Genomic DNA, 26,424 nt, shown 5'->3' on the forward strand with positions numbered 1-26,424 from the left:
TCATTGCCATACTGGCGTATCACCCGGCGTGATGGTATGGGGAGCCACTGGTTACACGTCGCGGTCACCTCTTGTTCGCATTGACGGCACTTTGAACAGTGGACGTTACATTTCAAATGTGTTACGACCCGTGGCTCTACCCTTCATTCGATCCCTGCGAAACCCTACATTTCAGCAGGATAATGCACGACCGCATGTTGCAGCTCCTGTACGGGCCTTTCTGGATACAGAAAATGTTCGATTGCTGTCCTGGCCAGCATATTCTCCAGATCTCTCCAGATCTCTCAGCAATTGAAAACGTCTGGTCAATGGTGGCCGAGCAACTGGCTCGTCACGATACGCCAGTCACTACTCTTGATGAAGTGTGTTGTCGTGTTGAAGTTTCATGGGCAGCTGAACCTGTACACGCCAGCGAAGCTCTGTTTGACTCAATGCCCAGGTTGCAAGAGAGGAATGATGTTGGTTAATGTCCTATGGTAGCTAAATATCTATTACGGCCAGAGGTGGTTGTTCCGGGCACTGATTTCTCAGGATCTATGCACCCAAATTGCGTGAAAATGTAATCACATGTCAGTTCTGGTATAATATATTTGTCCAATGAATTTATTTTGTATCCCCACAAAAAATTATTTGGGATGGTCCACATAAATGGGACAGAGGTGGTTGTTCCGGGCACTGATTTCTCAGGATCTATGCACCCAAATTGTGTGAAAATGTAATCACATGTCAGTTCTGGTATAATATATTTTTCCATTGAATGCCCGTTTATCATCTGCATTTCTTCTTGGTGTAGCAATTTTAATGGCCAGTAGTGTATTTAAGAAGGACATTCATACCTTCATGGCAAACCAGGTTGCAAGAGAGGAATGATGTTGGTTAATGTCCTATGGTAGCTAAATATCTATTTCTTGATACACTTTTTTATTTTGTATCCCCACAAAAAATTATTTGGGATGGTCCACATAAATGGGACACTGTGTAGTTCAATATGGAATCCGGACCACGTTAAAACTCGGGTTTCCTTCACCTTGCCAGAGATGAAACAAGTGGTAAGTGATAGAAAAAAATCTTAGGAGTGAGTGGGGATCAGACCCCAGACCTAAGAATCCGTAGGCTGGCTCTTACCTACAAGGTGCAGACTCGCCATTGAAAAGGACACACATGAGTTACAATCAAAGCACCATATTATAGAATGATAAGACCGTAAAGGAGCTCCCCAACTTTGAAATTAGAGTCATTACCCTAGTTATATCTTGAACAGCAGTGACGTAAAACGCTACTTAAGAGTGTGAAAACGCACTGAAACATGTATAGCGTCACCTCAAGGCCACTTGATCATAGATAAACCGGAACCACAAGATACGATCTCTATTTGGCTGATTATTTTTGGAACAACTCGTAATTACGCTACTGCCATTTATTTCTGTGTGAAGAGAAGATAGAGGAATGACTTTCCATAAGAAGTCTGTAACGAAATAAACACTAAAGCTTCCTCCTATTCATACATTTGCACCATGTCACATTCGCAGGATGGCAACTTTTAGTAATTAGTAAGATACTCTCTGCTAAACTGCGAAAGCGACGTTCTACAAATCTGTAAATAGAAATAAGGGCGTCCGAATTTCTTGGTCTAGCGTTTAGCTTCGCTGCCTTTAGATCGCGAGATCCCGATTTCGAGTCCCAGTTCGCGTTGCTGCCTCTGGATCACGGGATCCCGTGTTCGATTCGCACCAGGTTGAGGATTTTCTCCACCCGGGGACTGGGTGGTTGTGTTGTCCTCATCATTTCATCATTATCCTGGAAAATGGCGAAACTGGACAGAGTAACGATTGGGAATTTGTACGGGCGCTGGTAACCTCGTCCTTTGATTGCCCCATAAACCAAATATCATCATTATCATCATAATCGAGTTCCGGCCGGGTAGGAGACTTTCTTCGGTCAGAGAGTGCATGTCTGTAATGTCCCTATCATTTCATCCCATCTTCATCGACGCGCTAGTCGCCGAAGTGGGGTCAAAAGACTTTCACCAGGCGACCGAATAATCACAGTCTGGGTCTCCCACCTAATAACGTCATAGAATCATTTCATTTACGCAGAATTCACAAGGAAAGCAATTTCTAGATCTTCTTTTAACATATACATAATAGAGAATATGGTAGTTACCAGTTTTTAGGACAATAATCATCTAGATATCGAGAATAGCTCATATCTTGTCGGTTTGGTTTACCGCTGATCAATTGGCCCAAAGGCCAAGTTCTCACACTCCTAAGTAGCGTGTTACATCACTGCTGTTCAAGATTCAGTTCCTGTAATGTCTTTAATTCTGCATCCTTTACGGTTTTACCACTGTGTGATTTGATGAGTGCTTGTACTATAACCGAAGGTGTCCATTTCGATGTGTTACACTACAAAATAGTTTGAAAATGGCTTCATAGCCGAAACTGCACCCTGAAAGAAAGAAAGGAAACTAAATAGGTATTTTAGTTCAGCCATTGTGGTGGAATATTATCATTCCGACAAAATAAATGAGTGTCCGATTTTGATACGTGTAGATTATTTGACTAGAAATCAGAGTAACAGAATTAAATACTCCATAACGCCGTCCTCGTTTACATTTCCTGTGATTTCTGTAAATCACTTTGGTGAATGCTACGGTCGTTACTTAAAAAGGGAGAATTCTGGTTTTCTACATCTCCGCTGCGAACGACCTCAGCTTCGATAGGATGTTAAACCTTCGTCTTCTTCCAAACTCCTTTTTTATTAGTTATTTACGTTAGCATCAATCAAATATTCAACGCTCTTTTCGCTTTTAGTTGTAGCTATCGAGTACGTTTTGATCAGCTGTTAAAAAGGTGGCCTGTTCCAAAAAAAAGCTAGAAACAGTTTGTGCCTGCAAATCGCCTTTCGTCAATACCGCTAGTGAGAAATACGAAGGATTAAGGTCCAGTGGCCTTGGTATCCAATAATTGCGAGCGGTTCATCAGATCCACCGATCAGGGAATATTAAAGTAACATAATGTGTTAACCTGACGCTTAAAATGCATTGGGCGTTGCGTCAGAATGGAAGAATACGCCCAGGCTTGCAGCCGACGTAACCTCTGCCATTAACAGCATCAGCTATTTTTTTAGATAGTCGCTTTAATGGAAAAATGCAATTCGATAAGAAAACAGGCCGAATATACCGTTTGTTAGTCGCTTTTCGTCACATATTTAAGGTGAAACGATGGTGAAAATGATTTTCGATGCGCTATTGGGATGTCCGTTGCGCTGGCGATGTGAATTACGGGTATCGATATTGCCGTCACTCGCTAAAGTAATTTAATCAGAGCACAGCGAGGATGGAATCAGTCAGTGGTTACCACTTAACCACTCGCAGAATTCCAGTTTTTTATCCTCCTCACATGGGTGAGTATATTGCAGCATTGACAATGAGAAGAACCAAAGTCTATAACATTATCTCTAAGTAAACGGGTATAGAGAATTTGAGAGCTTATTTTTTTTATTCGTTACATAATTAGTTACTGAGAGCCAGTCTCTTACGTTCTTTCTAAAGAATGTTTTATTTTTTTTATTTTTAGCTTATTAAATCAGATAATATCTCTTAATGTCTTACCATTTTCATTTAAACTTATTTCACCAAATGTAGCTACTGTATCTACTATTGATATGTTTCCTATTCTTGCATTTAAATCCCCTAATATTAGCAAACAATCAGTTTTAATATAATTGTTTACTTGTTTTTCAGTTCTCCATAAAGTCTTTGGAATCTTCGCGTTTTCCTTCTTCAGGTGCATATACTCCTATGATTCATAAATGTCCTGCATCAATTCTAAATCTAGCAATTTATACGGTCATAAAGACCTTTATGTTCCATTTTTCATCTGTAAGAATACCTACTCCACTCATGGTTCGATTCTACAGAAAATTACTGGGTAATTATTTAAATCTTTTGTTACTCTCAGTATCTTCTTTGTTTCTGTTAATACAGCAATATTTATATCTTTTTTTCAAGTTTTCTATGATCTCTATTTATTTTGTATTAAGACCTTCTTTATTCCAGGCATCTATACGCAAAATTCCTTTAACAGCACGGTTTTTCCTTTATCATGGCCTTGTCGCCGTCTTTGAGAACTATTCGGCTTTCTCCTTAGAGACTTATGTGTTTTATATGGACGACCTCCATAAATCAGAGTACCATCTCCTAGGTAAACCGCCGACCAATGCTTTAGAGATGTACATCTCATTTTGATCTGTTTTCTGTCAGCGTTGTCTCCTCGACGGAAGGTGGTTGCATCGCGTGTCTAGTCCACTCCCTTCCTTTATGTTGTGGGGCACCCTTCGTCTGGCTCCTTTGTCGAGACCAGTCCACTGATAGTAGCTACGGAACCATCGCCAGAGATCCAGACTTCATCGGTGCAGGAAAACCACTTCCGCTTGACACTAAAGGTACCTTCGATGAGACAGTGTCCCTTTAGAGAGGTTTTTATTATCAGCAATAAAAATCATTAAGGAATAAATGTATTGGGAAATAATTGTAAGAAGTCTACAATCTTTAAAAAGTCTTCTGTATGGTGTACCGTTATCTACGAGAGGCGTTCAATGATTACTGCAAGACATTTCTTTTCTGAAAGCAGGTTGATATTATTCAGGAATCCAGTGACCCTATTATTCCCCACTCTTTTGATTACAATACGCTATTTTTCAATATAATCTCCGTTCAATGCGACGGCCTTACGCTAGCTTATGGGGAGGGCCTGTATGCCCGAACGGTACCATTCTACGAGCCGACGTCGGACCCAACGTCTTGTTACATCAGTAACCTTCCCACGATCCATGTGCTGTTTCCTGCTGAGTACGTCCTCCATTGGGGTAAATACACTACTGGCCATTAAAATTGCTACACCATGAAGACGACGTGCTACAGACGCGAAATTTAACCGACAGGAAGAAGATACTGTGATATGCAAATGGTTAGCTTTTCAGAGTATTCACACAAGGTTGGGGCCGTTGGTGACACCCATAACTTGCTGACATGAGGAAAGTTCCAAACCGATTTCTCATACACAAACTGCAGTTGACCAGCGTTGCTTGGTGAAACATTGTTGTGATGCCTCGTGTAAGGAGGAGAAATGCATACCATCACGTTTCCGATTTTGATAAAGGTCGGATTGTAGCCTATCACGATTGCGGTTTATCGTATCGCGACATTGCTGCTCGCGATGGTCGAGATCCAATGACTGTTAGCAGAACATGAAATCGGTGGGTTCAGGAGGGTAATACGGAATGCCGTGCTGGATCCCAACGGCCTCGTATCACTAGCAGTCAAGATGACAGACATCTTATCCGCATAGCTGTAACGGATCGTGCAGCCACGTCTCGATCCCTAAGTCAACAGATGGGGACGTTTGCAAGACAAAAACCATCTGCACGAGCAGTTCGACGACGTTTGCAGCAGCATGGACCATCAGCTCGGAGACCATGGCTGCGGTTACCCGTGACGCTGCATTAAGACAGGAGCGCCTGCGATGGTGTACTCGACGGCGAACCTGGGTGCACGAATGGCAAAACGTCAGTTTTTCGTATGAATCCAGGTTCTGTTTACAGCATCATGATGGTCGCGTCCGTGATTGGCACATTGCGGTGAACGTACATTGGAAGCTTGTATTCGTCATCGCCATACTGGCGTATCACCCGGCGTGATGGTATGAGGTGCCATTGGTTACACGTCTCGGTCACCTCTTGTTCGCATTGACGGCACTTTGAACAGTGGACGTTGCATTTCAGATGTGTTACGACCCGTGGCTCTACCCTTCATTCGATCCCTGCGAAACCCTACATTTCAGCAGGATAATGTACGACCGCATGTTGCAGGTCCTGTATGGTCCTTTCTGGATACAGAAAATGTTCGACTGCTGCCCTGGCCAGCACATTCTCCAGATCTCTCACCAACTGAAAACGTCTGGTCAATGGTGGCCGAGCAACTGGCTCGTCACAATACGCCAGTCAGTACTCGTGATAAACTGTGGTATCGTGTTGAAGCTGCATGGGCAGCTGTACCTGTACACGCCATCCAAGCTCTGTTTGACTCACTGCCCACGCGTATCAAGGCCGTTATTACGGCCAGAGGTGGTTGTTCTGGGTGCTGATTTCTCAGGATCTATGCACCCAAATTGCGTGAAAATGTACTTACATGTCAGTTCTTGTATAATATATTTGTCCAATGAATGCCCGTTTATCATCTGCATTTCTTCTTGGTGTAGCAATTTTAATGGCCAGTAGTGTACGTAAAATATGCCGTCTGGTCCTTATGTACCCAATAAACGACGTTTCGAAGAGCCTAATACGCTGATCTCAGCTTGTCGATAGGTCTGTCTGTCTGCTAAGCTTTCATTGTGTTGTTTTGTTTCCGGTGCAGGCGCTGTTCGAGCTGGAGCTGGCGGGCTGCAACGAGGTGACGGAGGCGGGCCTGTGGGCGTGCCTGACGCCGCGCATCGTCTCGCTGACGCTGTCCGACTGCATCAACGTGGCCGACGAGGCGGTGGGCGCCGTGGCGCAGCTGCTGCCCTCGCTGTACGAGTTCTCGCTGCAGGCCTACCACGTCACCGACGCCGCACTCGGCTACTTCTCGCCCAAGCAGAGCGGCTCGCTCTCCATACTGCGCCTGCACAGCTGCTGGGAGCTCACCAACCACGGCATCGTCAACATCGGTGAGTCCTCACTCCAATCCATTCCACGCCACACGCTGCTCTCTCACCTGGCATCAAGACGCCGTCTTCGCAGGCCTTACAACGCGCCAATATGTTGTAACGTTACCCGTCTATGTTTTTCAGTTTCTCTCGCAATCTACTTATAGATACACAGTTCGCGAACCACTTACAGGGCATGGTACATGGTGCTTCTTCTCCTACAATGGCGATTTCTTTTCTACTCTAAGATACCCAATACCGTATTTGGGAAGCTAACACCGCAGTAGTAATCCCTGTTGAAAACTTACCATCAGACACGTTCTCGTGAAGCTAATACATCAGTCTTACCACTTTGTAAAACTACCTGAAGTAAATGCAGATTACGGTAGTTTTTCTGGTAGCGTTTCTCAGCTAAGGTCATACCCGCACTACCTGTACGTTAGGTGTGTTGCATATGTATCGGGCGTTACCTCATAACGATCGCTTTCTCTACGTATGCGATCAGTGACTTACTAGATTTCCCTAAAAACCGGAAATGATGTATCGTCTAGAAGCTGTATGAGGATAATTAAAGGGCTGTATAACCTGCAGAACATTTTTGTTCCACATAATTATCTTCCTGCCTGTTACTTAAAAATAAACAGTATTTATAGCAAAACAGAAGTAAATATTTAATCAAAGTTTTTTTTAAATTGTTGATTTATAAAATGAAACTCGGAATGTCGAAGTAAAAATAAAGAAAAAAATCAGGTTTATTACATAAAGATAGAAGCGCAGTTTCTTCAACAAAAAGAAAAATAAAAACTTCGCAGCAAAATATGTTATACATTTCTTCAATACTTCGTCGAACTTATGTAAAACATGTTTCTTTTATGAACAAATAACTTTCGAATTTGTCAGTAACAACAGGAAACTCTTGCCTTTGATCACGACGAAGAACGTTCTTACGTTCTATTGAGTACAAAAAACAACAAATAATTTTCATTACTTATAAAATACAACTTGTATTCCATAAGGATGTAAAACACGTAATGGACTAACACCGTATAATGTGCAACTCTAATTATGTGCAAGAAATCAAACCAACAACAAAACAAAGAGAAATCGGCGGCTCTCAGTTTCTCTCTTACACTTTCATTTACATTTCTTTCCTTAAAATGCTAACTGTACTACCCATAATCCTACCACTTACTACATAATTTATTAGCGTACCACAACTACCAAACCGTACTCTCTGTATTAATTATTATAAATTTACTGGTCTTGATCATAGCATAATGTAATAACAATTGATATGATCGGGGAAAAATTCTTATGCCTAGGGAGGAATCACGTTTTGCATTTCCTCAAGGCTTAATCTTAGGTCCTTATTTTTTCTCAAATACGTTAACCATCTTCTGTCTAATATAAATAAACAAAATTAGTTGTTCTTGCGGGCTGCACTAGAATTGTAATCATTCCAAGCATACATACAGCCACTGAAGAAATGGTAAACAATGCTCTTACATGCATCGTTGGCCAGTTTCCTGCAGATGGTCTCACTCTCATTTGAAAAAGACAGAAGATATGCAGTTCTACACATCTAGTTGCATTAGACCATTGATAAGTGCAACACATGGTGAGTAAATAATAAATACGGTGAAACTTCAAAAATTTTGGTGTCCTTGTCGATGATAAATTAAACTGGAAAAAGGGGAATATCGAAAATCCTAAAACAGCTTAATTCAATCATATTTAGATTTAGAATAATAGCAAATCTTGAGGAAGGATGGATCAGTAAGTTGACGTATTTTACATATTTTCATTCAATAATGTCATATGTAATAATATTCTGAGCAACTTATCTTTAAGAAATCATTTTGGCAAAGACGTGCTGTGAGAATAACATGTGGTGCTCACCCACGATTATCTTGTAGATGTTTGTTTGAGGAGTTAGGTATTCTGACTACTCTGCTTCACAGTATATTTATTCCCTCATGAAGTTTGTTGTTAATAATCCACTACAGTTCGAAAAGAACAAAAATATACATAATTACGAAACCAGATGCAAAAATGGTATTCATTACTCCACATTAAGGATGTCTTTGGCGTAAAAAGGGGTGAACAATGCTGCAGCCAAAAAGTTTGGTCGTTTACCCAGCGGTATAAAATGTCTGATAATTAGCAAAGTAAAATTTGAAACAAACTAATAAGTTTCTCCCTGACAACTCCTTCTATACCGTAGAAGAATTTATATTATTATAATGTGTAAAGGTGGTGGGTGGCACTTACTAACTTATACCTGTATATTTAAAAAATGACAAAGTATGAAAGCTAGCGGAAAAAAAACTCCTAATATTGTCCCACTGCTTATGAAGTCCTTGGATATTGACAAGCTACGTTAGTAGCGATGTTTTTGTGGTTAACGCGGCACTAATTATAGTGTAAGCATGATCTGAGGAGAGTTGCTAGTCAACCGAAACGTAATCATCTAGTTGGTGTTGTATTACAGTACATTGCAATGAAGACAAGTGAAATTTATAATATAGTCTTGCCAATCACCGTTCGGCTTTGCTTCATGGCTCTGTAACCTGGCTATATTAGAAAATACAAGAATGGATAGATTTAATTGGAATACGGGCAAGCTAACGTGCAATTGATGTTCACTGTGTACAGATCACTGTGTGTATTCTGCACCACACCCTGCACACGTGTACGTGGGAGATTCAAAGTTCTACGACAACATTCCACAATATCGAATAAATAATGTTTTAATATCAGCTTTAAATAGTTACAATACTTCGAGACCTTATTACGATTAAGTCATATGCCAAACCACTTTGTGTTGTTCATCCTGATTACTACGCTCAACTGCCGCGGGATTGTCAACGAGACGGCGTCTCCAAAACCAGTAAAGTCCTTGCGACCACAGGCTGAAGTTAGTTCTATGTCGTATATGCATGTGAGAGATCGGTGGATAGCGCGATCCCCACATGTTTCTATCAGACCGAATGTTTTGATATCACTGAGTCATAGTGACATTTAATTAATAAAGTCTTTCCCTAAGAAATTCATTAATTTCTGTAAGCTGCTTCGATTTTAATGTAAGTTATTAAACATTGTTTGATACCTAAGGCTACCGCATCGCCATGCCGAGAGCGTGTCGGTTCCCCCCTTCTCATGCTGAATCGGCTATTTGTAGCACATTAACTGCTTCCGTTCTGCCTCGTAATTTACGAAGAGCGCCTGCCTCCAGTACATCCCTGTAAGCGCCCTTGAATAAAACTTTTCTGATGCGCTGAAAGCGGCTTACATCAAGGTAGGAAAAAATAGATTGGATGGAAAGATACAGTGCCCCCATTACCGCATGGGGCGAGGGAATGTCTTCCACCACCAGGATCCGAACCGGGTACCGTCAAGTCAAGCGCGATCACACAGGCATCCGTTAGCGAACTCGGCTAAGAAAATAGGTGTATTGCTACGTAACTTTGCTCTAATATCGGTTCTCTTAACTGTTACCTAACGGAATTCCATGAGGATGTCGCTATTTTTTCTCCCAAAGATACACACTCAAGTTCCTAGAGGAACTAAGTTACACTTTCGTGTCATTCATATCGACCTAAAACAATCCTAGCAGTGCATTTATGACTGAGTACTGTTGTGTTTAATTGATAAGGACTCGAAACCCAAGAATAGGACTCTAGACTCCACCGCAATAACATTTTCTCTACAAATACTGTATACATTTTCTGGATTATACTGCACTGGACCTCTTCTAATAAATGAGATGCAAAGGATGACAAATAATCAAGTGGTAAATAAACGACGATCTTTTATTCAAGTATTTGTAGCCGATTGGTCAGTGGAAGTTGCACACACCAGCACCCTAAAACCCACAAAAGGAGCAAAGCACATTATATGAAGGATGCTTTAAAATCTGGTAAAGACATCGAAAGCTGTTGCATACCTGCTTGGGCACTGTTTAAGAGAATCTGTGATATATGAATAATGGAAACAAGATCTTCCATTATGGAGCCCGAGCATGTGAAAATAAACTTAATGTTTTCTACTCTCTTGAACACTTACTACTTTAAATTAAAATCCCTGCAGGGAAAGAAAACCCAATGGTACTTTATTGTTATTCCAGTGTGACTGATTTTAATGTACAACCAACAACGATGAAACTTCAGCGTGGTGACATCTAACTATTATGTTTACCAGTAGACGGCATATCAAATCAAATAATCAGTAGAACTAGTACTGTCGCGACTGTACTGAGCTTATTTCCAAAGTGAATCACTTCAAACGCATCTTCGCTTAACATTTAGTCACATACAATTGAAGTAGACACACCTACTCTCTCTAGAAAGGACAATGTCCTGACTGACTAACTCATCATAGCCCAGGCTAAACAGCTAAGTATATAAACTTGAAATTTGGGTCTTCTACTTAGGGGTCGTTTAAAAGGGTCTTTTTCAAAACTCCAACCATAATGGGGTAAAATAGGGGCTGAATTTTTTATGAAAATATTTATTACGAAAGCATTTTAAATCTAAATATATGAAAATTTAAATTTTGTTACTCACTTAAAACTAAAAAAATATGTGTTTCACTGTTTTTGGAAATTCAACCCCTATGGGATGAAAGGTTTTACTAAAATATTTCATTGCAGAACCATTATCAAAAATTTGAAAACTGGTTTGGCTTCTCGTTTAGACACGAAGAAATGTATGTTCCACTGTTTTTGTAAATTCAACCGCTAAGGGGGTGAAACAGGGTCAGACTGATTCACTCACTCACCATTGCCCAGTCCACACCGCTAAGGATAGAAACTTGAAGTTTGGAGAATGTGTGGATCTTATAGTGAAGGCATCGTTTAGGAAGGAACTTCCCGAAATTCCACTCTTAAATGGGTGAATTAGGGGATGAGAGGTTTTTGGAAAGTATGACGCTATTAAGGGAATTTTGAAGCTAGAACTACGAAGAGGAAAACTGGTATTTGGATTCTCACTCAGAAAATGAAAATACATGTTTCAGCATTTTTGGAAATTTAACCACAAAGGGGATAAAATAGTGGGTGACGTTTGTTTGGAAATAAGTAATTACTAAAGAACTACTAAAGGATTTTTCAGGTTACACCTATGACAATTAGTATTTGGCTTCTCGGTTAGAAATTAAAAAGTACGTGTTTCAGTGTTTCTGGAAACTCAGCCCCTAATGGAGCGTAATCGCGGATAACAATTTTTAAGAAAATATTTCGTTACATTAAAAAAGTTTTAAAGCTAAATTTATGGAAACTGGTATTTCAATTCTCGGTTAAATATAACCAAATATTTGTTAGGGGTTGAAAGTTGCTATGGAAATACCTCCACAAAAACGCAGAAGGTATGATTAATAAAAACTTTGGACTCCAGCTACCAGAATCGCTTTTTGGTCAGCAGTACATCCTTAAAAGACGCGTGCTTACATGGCCTTAATTAGCATGAAAAGCTAAGAAAGTGTTTCAATTTATGGACAACGTAAGAATTCGATTAAATAAAAACAAAAAAACATATCTGCGGTCCATACAGTCTACGAGAGCGAAGCAGTGGGTGCTAAGCTAGTTAGATTCTGCAAATCAATGCCATGCACATATGCTACTTTACTAAAATTGATTACCAGCTTCGGTTTTGCAGCCGTCATTGGATCTAAAAACAAGAAAATATAAACAGAAATATATTCATAAAACAGGAGAAGATGTTTATTAAATGTGCGACTACAGTGAAAAAGTGACCTAAAATTGCAAAAACGACACATAGTCGCTTAGTGAATACATAGAACAAGAGGAGAGAGCGCATATTTATAGAGACAGTGATCGTAAGAAGATGATAACCTGTAGGAAACGGGGACGAGTGTCAATCCCTGTCAGTCGGTTTCAAATCTGTCAGCAGTTGCTGCCTCCAGTGTGTTCAGGCCTATCACAACTAGTTTCCGAGTGAACATTGCCAGGTGAGCTGTAAGCAATGGACATTTAGGACTCGGTTACCTTGCAAAAGGCCATGCTCAAACCGGCACATAAAGATGAACGTCTTCAGTGCTTCCAGTACTGCAGAAAGTACGCAGTAGCTGACTGAAAGGACATAGTGTGTTCTGCGTGGTTCTGCGAGGTTTTTCGGGGTTCTTTTCTTACCGTGGCCAGGTCGCCTCACCGAGGTTACCATGAAAATAAACGAGAACGTTTGTTTCAAGATTCTTCACGATCAAGTGTTGCCCTTCGTCCTACGACGGCCGTTCAATAAATAATGCTACACTTTTTTTTTCTCGGCCAGTTTCAGTTGAAAAAATGCCGAATTTTTTGTGAGACATCTTGGAATATTCCCGATCCAGTTGGCACAGTTTTATGAAGTTCTGATAGGTGGCGGCGCTATATGAAGCCTTCAAACTGGAGTCTGTGACGGAAGTATGTTCCAGACAGAGAGCTGTCATTGAGTTTCTTTTGACAGAAAAGCGGAGTATCACGGTATTCAAAGGCACTTATCTACGGAGGCCTGGTAGTGAACAAAAGCACGGCGAGTTGCTGGGCGAGGCGTCTGTCGTCATCGCAACAACGTCGTGCAAACCTGTCCGATTTCCCGCGTGCCGGCCGGCCGCACACAGCTGTCCTACCCTCAGGAGTTTGAAGGAACGACCTCAGCGTGTTCGTCGCCACAAAAATGCAAACTAACTTCTCCTTCTTCGTGACACTGCAAGGCCTCATACAAGGCTGCACACATGAGAGGAGCTCAAAAAACTTCGTTGGCCTGTTCTGTCTCATGCACCCTACAGACCGGATCTCGCATCTTCAGACTTCCATCTGTTTGGCCCAATGATGGATGCAGTTCGTGGATGATGGGGACGTTATTGTTGCAGCAAGACGTTGGCTCCAATGTCGACCAGTAGAGTGGTACCACGAGGGGGCACAGCCTCTCCCACTAAGGAAGCGTAAGGTCGTCGCACTGAAAGGAGGTTATTTTGTTTTGGAGCCAAATGAGTGGGGAATAATATGTCGTATTGCAAACCCGAATAAAACTAACCTGCTTTCAGAAAAACATGTGTTGCATTATTTATTGAAGGCCCATGTGCACCATCGTTGATAAATGTGCTGTGGCCAGGCTTGTCTTCGAAGCCGACAACATCCACAGGGCTGGATGCATGACTTCCTCCTTTGACAACTCCTGCCACGCCTCTGTAGACACTCCACAAGCGCCTATGAATACCTGCGATACTTTGGTTTTCCGCCAGAAGGAACTCAATGACAGCTCCCGTCCGGAACGTACTTCCGTCACAGACGACATTTTGGAGGCCACGTATAGCGCCACCACGTATCAGAACTTCATGAAACTATAGCAGCTGAAGCGGTAATTCATTCATGCTCATAAATTAAGGATAACTGCAGAATATGGTGCCACACAATGTGGCACTACACAAAACTGGCGCTAATAGCATAGGCAGATAGGGAACACACACGACACAGATCTGTAAGTCCATGGTATTAGTGATAAGTTGAGAAAACCGCCCCGAAACGCGACTGTTTACTGCGCATCTACCCCGACATCAATATGGGATATGATCACCATGCACACGTACACAGGCCGCACAACGGGTTGGCATACTCTGGATCAGGTGGTCGAGCAGCTGCTGTGGTATAGCCTCCCATTCTTGCACCAGTTCCTGTCGGAGCTCCTAAAGTGTTGTTAAGGGGTGTGAAGCCGTACAGCGATATGTCGACCGAGAGCATCCCAGACGTGCTCGATGGGGTTTAGGTCTGGAGAACAGGCAGGCCACTCTATTCGCCAGATATCTTCTGCTTCAAGGTACTCCTCCACGATGGCAGCTCAGTAAGGCCGTGCGTCATCATACACCAGGAGGAAGGTGGGACCCACTGCATCCCTAAAAAGACGGACATACTGGTGCAAAAGGACGCCCCGATACACCTGACCTTTTACAGTTCCTCTGTCAAAGACATTCAGGGGTGTACGTGCACCAATCATAATCGCATCTCACACCATCAAACCACGACCTCCATACAGGTCCCTTTCAAAGACATTAAAGGGTTGTTACCTGGTGCCTGGTTCATGCCAGATGAAAACCCGGCGAGAATCACTGTAGAAAATATACCTGGACTCGTCCGTGAACATAATCTGGGACCACTGTTCCAATGACCATGTACTGTGTTCTTGACACCGGGCTTTATGAGCTGTCCTGTGACCAGGGGTCAGTGGAATGCACCTTGCGGGTTTCCGGGTGAATAAACCATGTCTGTTCAGTCGTCTGTAGACTGGGTGTCTGGGGACAACTGTTGCAGTGGCTGCGGCAAGGTCCCGAGCAAGGCTTCCTGCAGTAGTCTGTGGCCGTCTGCGGGCACTGATGGTGAGATATCGGTCTTCTTGTGATGTTATACACTGTGGACGTCCCGTACTGTATCACCTAGACACGTTTCCTGTCCGCTGGGATCGTTGCCATAATCTTGAGATCACACTTTGTGGCACTCGGAGGGCCGGTGCTACGACCTGCTGTGTTTGACCAACCTCCAGTCGCCCTAGTATTCTACAACTCATAACGCCATCAATGTGTGTTCCTTGAGTCATTTTCAACACACAATCACCATTACCACGCCTGAAAACGCCTGCACACGTACTCGCTGCACCGTACTCTGACATGCACCAGCACACCTCTGCGTATGTGGACTGCTCCCAGCGCCACCGTGCGACGTATGGTCATTCCCCGAGGTGATTTAAACCCGCCAACCGACCACCAGAGCGTTGTTTCACCATGTATCAGCATTATCCTTAATTTATGAGCATTAGTGTATTAAACGATGTTCCATAATGAATTCCTCATTTTTTCAACAGAAATTAGCCGAGAAAAAAAAATTGTTGCATTATTCGTTGAACGGCTCTCGTAGGACGAGGGGCAACACTTGATCATGAAGAATCTTGAAACATACTTCTCGTTTACGTTCATGGTAACTAGGATGAGGCGATCCGGCAGCGGCAAGAAAAAAATCCCAAAAAAACCTCACAGAACCACCTCGAGACTGGTCTGCTAAATCGCCCATTCCTAATCTCACAGCAAATGTCTGGGACTACTTGAAAGCCGACCGGCGTGGCCGAGCGGTCCTAGGCGCTACAGTCTGGAACCGCGCGACTGCTACGGTCGCAGGTTCGAATCCTGCCTCGGGCATGGATGTGTGTGATGTGCTTGGGTTTAAGTAGTTCTAAGTTCTAGGGGACTGATGACCTCAGATGTTAAGTCCCATAGTGCTCAGAGCCATTTGACTACTTGAAAGACCGGCTGAAACATAGCAGTCAGCAGAATCTGAGATTGGATAACTTTACGTGATCTAACCATCAGTTAGTGGCTTCAACTGGATACGATATACCTTAAGAAACTTCCGGACTGGAGGTCACTATCGGGGCTGGAGGCGGTGTTCACGGTATTTGATTGATGTCTTCCGAGGGTGACTATTTTTTTTTCGGTGTGCTTCGTTATTCTACTTAAATTCCTTCTCGTTCAAAACCTTCAGGTTCTCGTTTTCCAACCGGTGTTCTCCCATACGTGTGAAGCTTCAGTCACGACATGTACTTGCGCCCGGTACTGCTTAGCATATAGGACCGGGGCAGGAGAGTGAACTGTTGCGGTGAGTGTGTGGGCGGCTGGGACTGCCCATCGATTAGCGGAGCGGCTGCTGGTGACGGGCGGCCGCGTGTATCTGACGGCCGCAGCAGGGCCGGAGATGACGCCTCCCGCTCTCTGATTGATTGCGGCCGCGCTCGCTTTGTCTGCCGGCGTCACTCTCGCCGTCGCCCGCGCTCGCCTCATTGGACATCTCGAGGTTGTCCTTTTCGTGGGAGAATCGCCACGTGCAGAAGTTCTATCGCCGTGACTTACAGATACTGGTTTCTGATTCGGTCACGCCAGAACGGTTTGCAGTGCAAAATCACGTAGTATTCCTTCACATGAGCTGTACAAATCTAGTAAAGCTTCTTTGTTTGCAATGGTCACGACGTTTATTAACGCTTTCAGACCCTCTGGCTATAATTGTGTGCATCAAATTTTACTGTGTCTTTACTGCAACAGCTGGCCGTGGTGGCCGAGCGGTTCTAGGCACTTCAGTCTGGAGCCGCGCTGCTGCTACGGTCGCAGGTTCGAATCCTGCCTCGGGCATGGATATGTGTGATGTCTTTAGGTTAGTTAGGTTTAAGTAGTTCTAAGTTCTAGGGGACTGATGACCTCAGTAGATAAGTCCCATAGTACTCAGGGCCATTAACTGCAACACATGTATTTTTCCCAATAGAAATCAGAGCTACACATTTGAGAATGTTCATCATTTTCATCATGTGTAAGTGCTGCCAACTGTTGGGCATCACTATGAAAATATCAGCAACTTAATGTAGCAGTGCGTAGCAGTTCGTGACCACCAGAATAAACGGTTGTGGTTGGATCCTTATATTCCACCTTTTATTTTGCATGGTAATTATGGAATGGTCATTTTACTATTTATCACAATACAGAATATTTCATAATTAGTTATTTTAGTCCATAAAATGAAGCCAAGTGTAGAGAATATGTTTTGAAAACGGGTACATATTTTTACATAAATTTTGCATCTAAAATCATTAAAAAATCACCTACAGCATTACTACATAAAGAAAAATGTTCCCTCCTCCAGAAAAATTTCCGGTCTGACAGGGTTAAGTAAGACTTCCGTACCGTGACCCACTAGCTCCATACAAGACACGCCTAACATTTTTATAATTTCTTCTGTTACAAATAGTTGTATTCTTTACAATTTCCACACCTTTGCCTGTACTCTAACCAATACTATAATATTTTTTCCACTCTGATTGTTTGAACATCAAAACACAGTTCTGGAATGGCTCAAAAAATTTTGAGGTGATGAAAATCGCATTCAGTACAGTTTTTGTTTGACTCAAGGGTACAAAAAAAAGTTTTTAGCGATAAATCACATCAGTAGGGCATCACATATTAGTTCAAAGACTTTTTTCCGTCAAATAATCAGCAATTATCAATAATCAGTCAATAATTCAATTGTCTGCAGCACATATATTTTTATCATGCTTTACCGTTTTCGAAAAAATTGTTATATCATCTTCAGAAGCCTAGAAAATTAGGGATATCATAAATCTTTAGACCCTGGATGTACATTTATGCGATGTATAAGAAGAATATTATAGAATCTTACTTAGTAGGCCTATTGGTTTATCAGATGTCAATATCTTCTTCTTTAAAGCATAATGCCGCAATATGTCCAGAAGTGTACATATTTTAAGCGCTTATTGTAAACACAGACTGACAATTTGCAGAAACTGAATCATGTCTATCTAAATGTCAAGCTATTGTACTAGCAGCAAGGAACATATATAAAAGCATTTAAAATTATAGTCAAGGTATATAAAGAATTTATATATAATACATTTGAAAAAACATAGCGCATAGTTCTGATATATAAAGAGAATGGGCTACTTTTCGCATTATATAAGAGATGTGATACAATCAAAATAGTCCTTTTTTTAATGTAAGTTGATTATTGAACAGGTACTTTGAATTTTTATGGCAATGTTTAATTATTTAAAATTATTCTGAAAGTTTCATTTTGTAGCCCTTGTCAACTACATCCAAAATTTCAGATGCTCAACAAAAAACTTTTACAGAGCATCTTGTGTTAAAAAACAGATACTATTTTGATCACATATATCGTATAAAAAGTGATAATTTTATATATATATATATATATATATATATATATATATATATATATATATCACAGTTTATAACATATGTAATCAAATTAGTGTCAATAGTGTCTGTTTTTCTTATATAAGATGAGAATGTATTTCTCTATTTTGAGATGTTCCGTAAAATTTGACTTATATGAATTCTCAGCGTCTTTGTTGAGCACTTCCGCTAAATGTTTTTCTAAACATAAACTGACAGTTTGCAGTAACTGTATCACATTCATGTATATGTCAAGCTGTTGTGCTAGCAGCAACAGCTGTAGGAACAGCTCTGTGTTTACAAACTCAAGTGCTCAACAAAGACAGTGAGAATTAAAATGAGTCAACTTTTGCAGAACATCTCAAAATAGAGAAACACTCTTCCTCCTCCACCCTTGTTTAACATGAAAATTGTGTATATATTTGACAAGGGCTACAAAAGTAACCGTTGAAAATAATATATAATATGTAAACATTCCCACCTAAATTCAAAAGATTTGTTGAATGATCAACTTGCATTAAAAACACACTATTTGGATTGCCTATTATCTGTTATAAAATGTGAAAACCAGCCTATTTCGTTAATATATATTAAAGCTATGCGCTATTTTTTTCAAATGTGTTATTCATGGCTTCCTTGTATAACTTGGTTATGCTTTTAAGTGTTTTTACATATATTCCTTGCTGCTAGCACAACATGCTTGACATACATGTAGACATAATCCAGTTACTGTAAATTGTCTGTCTGTGTTTACAATAATCGCATTCAATATGTACATTTCTGGATATATCATGGCGTTATGGTCCTATGAAGAAGGTACTGACATCTTCTAACCCAATACTAAGTAAGTTTCCTTAATATATTTCTTATACTTCACGTAAATGTACAGCCAATATCTAAATATTTATAATATCACTAATTCTGTATGTTTCTGAAGATGACAAATTAATTAGTCCAAACCGGTAAAGCATAATAAAAATACATATATTGGCATCTAACGACCGAGTTTTATTCTGTAAAATACATACTAAAGTTGAAGAAAATTTCAGGCATGAATAAAATAATAAACAATCAGTCGTTTGATCTTCTGTTTGGTAGCTGATGAAAAACGATGTCACGTTTTCGGTTGGTTTTTTTTCTGATCTCAACGATGCCTTGTCGCAGCAAAACTCTAATGTACCAAAACTGTTGACGTTCAGCTGGCCACTTGTTGACGTATTCAGTGCTGGGTCTGTCTCGGGAATTTGCGGCCGAGTTGGTTAGTGATTCGACAAAGTGACATGTCGGTAAAAGAGATTGAAAGGGAGAATTTAAAAACTTTTGTAAAAAAAAAAAAGTCTTGAGCAGGAGCGACGCGGGGTAGCCGGGCGGCCTAGGGCGCGTTGTCACGGTTCGCGTTGCTCCGCCCATCGGAGGTTCGAGTCCTCCCTCGGCCATGGGTATGTGTGTTGCCCTTAGCATAAGTTAGTTTAAGTAGTGTGTAAGCCAAGGGACCGACGACCTCAGCAGTTTGGCCCCATAGGAACTTACCACCACCACAATCTTGAGCAGGGATGTCATATTGATTTTTACTACTAACAAACACACGGAAAAAAGAAAACATCCCGAGCAGGGATGCCTTGAACAAGCCCAAGATTTTATCTCCATGCTTACGTTGCGTTCTCAAACTACTGGGATGTATAGTTTTTCTGACGCGATAGAATGGTATTAGACCAGTAAAACATTAATAATGACTACACGCGCGAAGGATAACTTGGATGTTCGTACACAAACACAGTAGTCCTGACAACGGTTGGATTTCACTTCAGTACTTTACTGCACATAAACCTCATTCCGTTTCGAAAAACTGAACCTTTCGATCACGCCGTTGGAGTGGATTAAACATGTGAAAATGAATCAAGTTAGGACTCTTACTGGGTGTCAATAAAAAATGGGATCGATAATTAAAAAGAATGGCAATTTATTTACTGTTAAAACATATGACTATCAGGAATGTTCACAAAGGGAAATAGAACGGCCTTAACACGCAAACACGCGGTTTAGAAAGAATGATACTAGTCTTAAATGGTTGTTTAACACAGGCAGAACAATGAAATGATATAAATGGGGGCAGCATTGCAGGCGTGGTCAACCTCGTGTGGGTGGCAGATGTGAAGTGGGTGGTACTGGACGAGGATAAGGGGAATTATTAGCACGTTCTCTCATGGGCAAACATTCTCTAATCCTAAACTACTACCATTCAACCCATTTGAGCATACACTGCGAAAACACAGGCAAGTTACTAGGCAGGTAACGTAGTCGCTAAAGAATATTTAAGTCATAAAGAGTGTGAAAGGAGTCTCTACGCATGTTGGTAGTCATATTTGCCTTCATTGCACGTATTACAAAATGGATTACTTGATGGGTACAAGGAACTCAACTAGTGGCACGGACTGCCATCCAAGGCTATGCTCAACATAGAAAAAAAGGCGTTAACTTGCGTCTTCAAAAGAAAAGAATCGCGAAATGGTGAAATTAGGGTGTTGAAGGCTCTAGTTTCTACGCTTAATCAGTTTACAATTATTTTAGACCAACCATGGTGCCACATGACCCACTCACAAAGGATCGAGACCTAAGATCCTGGTTAACACGTTCAAAAATTGAGACCTTAGATCTGGGTTAATATATTCAAAAATTACGAAAGTTCCAGAAAAATACTCCCAGAGTCTCGCGAACAAATATGCGAGTGAATCAGGAACAGAGCAATTCAGAAGAGACTGAATGCAACGGAATCTATACATGTGGTTCAGTATCGTCACGGACGAAGGCATTCACCCTTATTCTCACTCTAAAGTTTAAATAAAATCGGCCAAAAATATAATCGCGAAGTACCCTATTGAACTACTCTCCTGATCGAACCAGGTTAACGCCGACTACGTGCTGAAATAAAACAAATTGTTATGCAACTCTAAAATATAGCAGTAAGCCACGAGATGCTACCATCTCATACACGTCTCGAAACAAAACGTCGGGCTCTCGTGATTTTCGCCGGCCGCGTCCTCACGGACTGTGGAGGAGGTATGGAATCGCTACCCAGTACCAACTTTCCATTTAGAGGTGTTTTAAAGGATACGGTGCATCTCTGGACCGCCCTGAACTTATTGCTATACCCAACTGCCACAGACATACAGTGGCTGCTTCTCTACTTCCCCGTGGGACTTTCAAAATGCACTCATTGATTCATACAATCACTCACAAGAGTAAACAAGTAACCAGGAGGAACTGTGGATTAGACGGGTACCGATACATAATGAATAAATACGTTTGGCCACCGATCCTTTCTCTAGAGGCTCATCACCATAGCGAAAGAGTAAGATCTGGAGTGACCTCCTTGAAGTTACGTGAAAGTATAAACCATATAATAATTATATACCGATAAGAGTATGTTAATGCTGTAATGAATGAGAATTTCCGTTTCATTCTATGTGTGAAATACTTTGTCTTTAAAACCAAAAAATACGTACTTGGCCATACGAACGCTCTCTTTCATCGCCTGGCTATTGTAACGTAAGCATCCACGTTCGTATGTACCGTAATTTTGTTTTAAAGAGAAAGTATTTGCATGCAGAAGTCATTCAAAATATTAGACCTGGTTATCTCCCATGTTAATGACCCTAATATTTTTTTTTCGGAGGCCTTAAAGAAAAGACTGGTGATATAACGACGGAACACATTACGTGATCTCTCGCTATTTATACTGTATTGCTAAGCAGAACCTCCCTGACATTGATTTCCCAAACATTTCTTTTAGTTCCTTGCATATATTTTTTTCCGTAAGGATCATGTTATGTTGATCGGTCAACTGCTTTCGAACAATAACATCGGCAATCCTTTTACTGGCTTGATATACTGTGCCCCATCAAAATCATCACGCGCCAACCTGAAATATTACATGAATGGGTAATTATCTTTTAAAGGGAATCGTTAATTGCATTTACCTAGTATTTTAGATCATGTTTGCAGTCTTTTGACGTTTCTCTAGCTCGTCACGGCGTAACATGTACATTTTAATCAGGACTTTAGTAATCATGTTGTATTCTTGCCGTGACTTACCGGGAAAATTCTTATTTAAACAATTCATAAACATGACAATAGCCTTAGAAAAAATAACTTCTTAGCTTCCCGTTCTGCAACGAAAGACCGTTGCAGGTAGCAAGAAGAGAATCACAGTGGTTATCAATAGGGGAGAGCCCTCAGACTTTGGTGCGACAGGTTCATATAATCTCCGACTGCGGACTAGACTCCAGTCCGCCACCAGCAATGGAGGGTGCTCGTTTGACACTGCCAGCCACTCATGCTGGAGAAACGACTCGAAAATCGTTAAACAACTGTTGTGTAATACCATTCATCATTAACTGTTCTTCGATCCTCTAAAGCAGGGATGCACAGGGCGCGGCCCGTCGGCTACACGCGACTCACCGTTGATCTGATGCTGGCCCGCCTCTCTTTTCGTTTTTGTAATTTTATTTTACTTATCTTTCAGTCCCTCCCGGAAAGGAGAGGGCGGGCCCTTGTGGTACTTAGTTCTTGAGAGGCATGCCAATCTGGGTGGAAATGGGCAGGGGGATTCCAATTCGGAATAATAACTTGTCTTACGGCAAGTTATTTTTGAATTTGAGCAGCAGTCCGATCCCGACAACAAGAGCTGCACGTGGGCCTGCGGGGAACAACACTATTTAATCTTCAGTGGTTTATGTATACTACGGTACATATCACGCGTCAGTGAGCTTCATCAGCCTACTAATTAGTGTTTTTGTATGTTCATCCTTCTGACTGAAGATTTGTGGGGCTTAGACTGTTCACTTATGTAATTAAATGAAACATGCAGTCGTCTTTTATTTATTTATTGTACCGAGTGTCCCAAAAAGAATGACCCAATTTTAAATAGAGTAATTTATTAGGAAGAAGGCTTAACAACAACAAATTGCATACTAAATTACGCAGAAAAGACAGAAGTTTATAAAAATCCATCATAAATGTTCATTATGTCCTCCATTGGCTGCACGGACGATATCTAGCCGATAGCCAAATTCATCGCAAACTGAGCGTAAGGTGTCCTCTGTCACTGAAGCTACAGCAGCTGATATTCTGGTTTTTAGTTCATCATTAGCACGAGGTAAGGGAGGAACGTAAACACATTGTTTAACATATCCCCACAGGAAGAAATCACATGGTGTTAAGACAGGGGACCTAGGAGGCCAAGAATGTAAAACCTGGTCTCGCGGTCCTGTACGCCCTATCCAACGTTGAGGCACGTTGGCACTGAGGAAACTGCGCACGTCGTTGTGCCAGGGCGGTGGTGCTCCATCTTGCTGATAGATGAAATTGTCAGAGTAAAGTTGTGGGAATAACCAGTTCCGTAGCATTGCAAGATATGATTGTCCTGTTACGGTTTCTTCCTCAAAAAACTAGGTTTCATAAACCTTGCTTTGTGAAACAGCACAAAAAAAAATTGCGGGGGCTCCGCTCAAATGCTCGTCGGATTTGTTCCACTGTTTGTTCAGGAACGCGTTGCCGGCCAGGACTTCGGCCTTTACAGAGGTATCCTGTTCCTTTGTTTATACCACCGTCGAATGTTTTTTGGTGATGGTGATTTAGCACGAAATCGAAAATGAAACGTCCGCTGAACTGCGATCACTGATTGAGTACGACTAAATTCAATAACACAATAAGCCTTCTGTTGCGCGGACGCCATATTGCACGAGACTGGGTCTACGCTCCAGGTCAGAGTTCGTAGCGACATCTAGCGGATTTTTTCTGAAACTCTAAACCATGCCGATTACATCCATCGCTGTTTCAGTTATCTAGTGACATTTGTTTCAATATTATTGCAAGTTAAAATCGGGTCATTGTTTTTGGGACACACTGTATGTCAACCAGGTTTGGTGACTCAATACTTCATCATCAGGCCGTAACTGACGCTGAGAGGGTGAACTCTAATCGTATACAACGATCCCATCAGTGTCCAACATCCATGGCTTCTGTAGACTTCTGTAACAGCGTTGTTGAGTCTGCAACCATCAACCACCACCTGTTGAGAACATATTTTGCTATGTTTGTTCGGTTTCCTTTGTTCTCAAGGCGTTCGCCCAGAGAGCTTTTCAAGCTACACTACTTGGAAATCTAAAGTTAAATAGAAATAAAACCACAACAGTAAAAGTAAACAGTGCAACCAATTTCATGTACGAGAGCGGTTTGATAAGTCAGTTAAAAAAGCAAGAAAAAATGTTTGTTTGGCCAATAACTCACCTTTCTTCTCGACATAATCTCATTTCAGGGATACATACTTCGTCCAACCATAACCCACCCATCGGAAAAACGATTTTGAGAAAATCTGCAAAATATTCCTTGACTGCAAACTATCACGTCTTCTTTTGATGAACATTTCTTCCCAGCAAGCCAAAGTTTGAAGTAAGGAACGGGAAGAAGTCACTTGAGGCTAAGTCTGGTGAAGAGGGTGGATGAGGAGCCTATTCAAAGCCCAGTTCAAGCACTTTCGCCATTGTTATTTCTGATGTGTGGGTTGGTGCATTATTCTGGTGAATGAGCACGTTTTTCCGTTCCAGCCTTGGTCTTTTTTCACCTAACGCGAGTTTCAAACAATTCAACAATGTGGCATACGAGGATTAGTCCTAGGGACCCCAAAAAAAAAAAAAAAAAAAAAAAAAAAAAAAAAAAAAAAACAGTGGCCATCACCTTAACCAGATGACAAAATGGTCTTTGCCTTCGTCGATGCACTTTCACTAGCCTCTATTGTTTTGACTGTCATTTTGACTTCAGTGTGTAATGTTGGTTTCATCAGAAGTTACAAATCAGCGCAAAAAGTCTTGCGGACTGTGATTAAATGTCATTAGACATTTTGTTGAAATGTTGTGCCAGATGGCTTTTAGTCGACTGTGAGCAATCGCGGCACCCACCTCACACTCAGTTTCTTTATAGCCAGTTCTCCATGCAGGATACTATGCACTCGCTCAGTTGAGATGCAATCTCACGAATTCTTATTCGGCGGTCTCTTGTTATCATAACATGGATTTTGTCAATGATTTCCTTTCTGGTGACCTCAATTTGACGGCGGGAACGCACTTCGTCCTCGATGGTTGTCCTACAACGTTTAAATTCACTAATCCAAAAGCAAATTGTCTTGCGTGATGGCCCAGAGACGCTTGAACTACAGGCTGTTCGATTTTGATTTGTGCGGCAGTCCAACCCTTCAAATGAAAATGTTCAGTAGCGAAACTCGTTTCTTCCATTTTCAGTCGCAGTCGACACATTCACCAATTCAGACAGCTGTCAACAACGAATTGTACTTTGTACATTTTTAAAATTTTTTATACGATCCTTTGAATAATCATGCTCATCAACTATGAGGGCACAAAATAATGTTCCATTCTTTCTTAAAAATTGTCCGCCCCAGGTAGCTGAGTGGTCAGCGTGACAGACTGTCAATCCAAAGGGCTCGGGTTCGATTCCCGGCTGGGTCGGAGATTTTCTCCGCTCAGGGACTGGGTGTTGTATTGTCCTAATCATCATCATTTCATCCTCATCGACGCGCAGGTCGCCGAAGTGGCGTCAAATCGAAAGACCTGCACCAAGCGAACGGTCTACCCGACGGGAGGCCCTAGCCACACGACATTTCATTTTCTTAAAAATTTAGGAGACTTATCAAACCACCGTCGCATATAAAAGAAAATATCGCTTGAAAGAGTAAATTTATGAATGAAATGTGATACCTTTATAAGTTAGGCTATAATCATAATAGTTGTACACCCGTGAATGACCCGAGCTGGCATTTTTGATCAAAACACTTCTACCAGAAGCTAAAGTTTGGGGCAACTGACATGGCGGACAGCAGTCCGCCTTTAGCCGCGGAGCAGCTCGGACTTGTTTACGTCTCGGCTGCGAACGGTCGCGGAAGAAGCGGTGTTTACACCGTCGTCACTCGCGTGTGTTACTGTTTAAATCG

General features: G+C 41.5%; 1 protein-coding gene across 1 annotated transcript in view; it reads left to right on the forward strand.

The window, feature by feature from the left end:
• LOC124788620 (F-box/LRR-repeat protein 16) overlaps window positions 1-26,424 on the forward strand; it is a 284,668-nt gene that overhangs the window by 33,653 nt on the left and 224,591 nt on the right. Inside the window, exon 2 of the mRNA XM_047255889.1 lies at window positions 6,416-6,707. Within this exon, the coding sequence (XP_047111845.1) occupies window positions 6,416-6,707 (292 nt within the window). The remainder of the gene's footprint in view (window positions 1-6,415; window positions 6,708-26,424) is intronic.

The sequence above is a fragment of the Schistocerca piceifrons genome, chromosome 3, assembly GCF_021461385.2.
Source record: "Schistocerca piceifrons isolate TAMUIC-IGC-003096 chromosome 3, iqSchPice1.1, whole genome shotgun sequence".
Lineage (NCBI taxonomy): Eukaryota > Metazoa > Arthropoda > Insecta > Orthoptera > Acrididae > Schistocerca > Schistocerca piceifrons.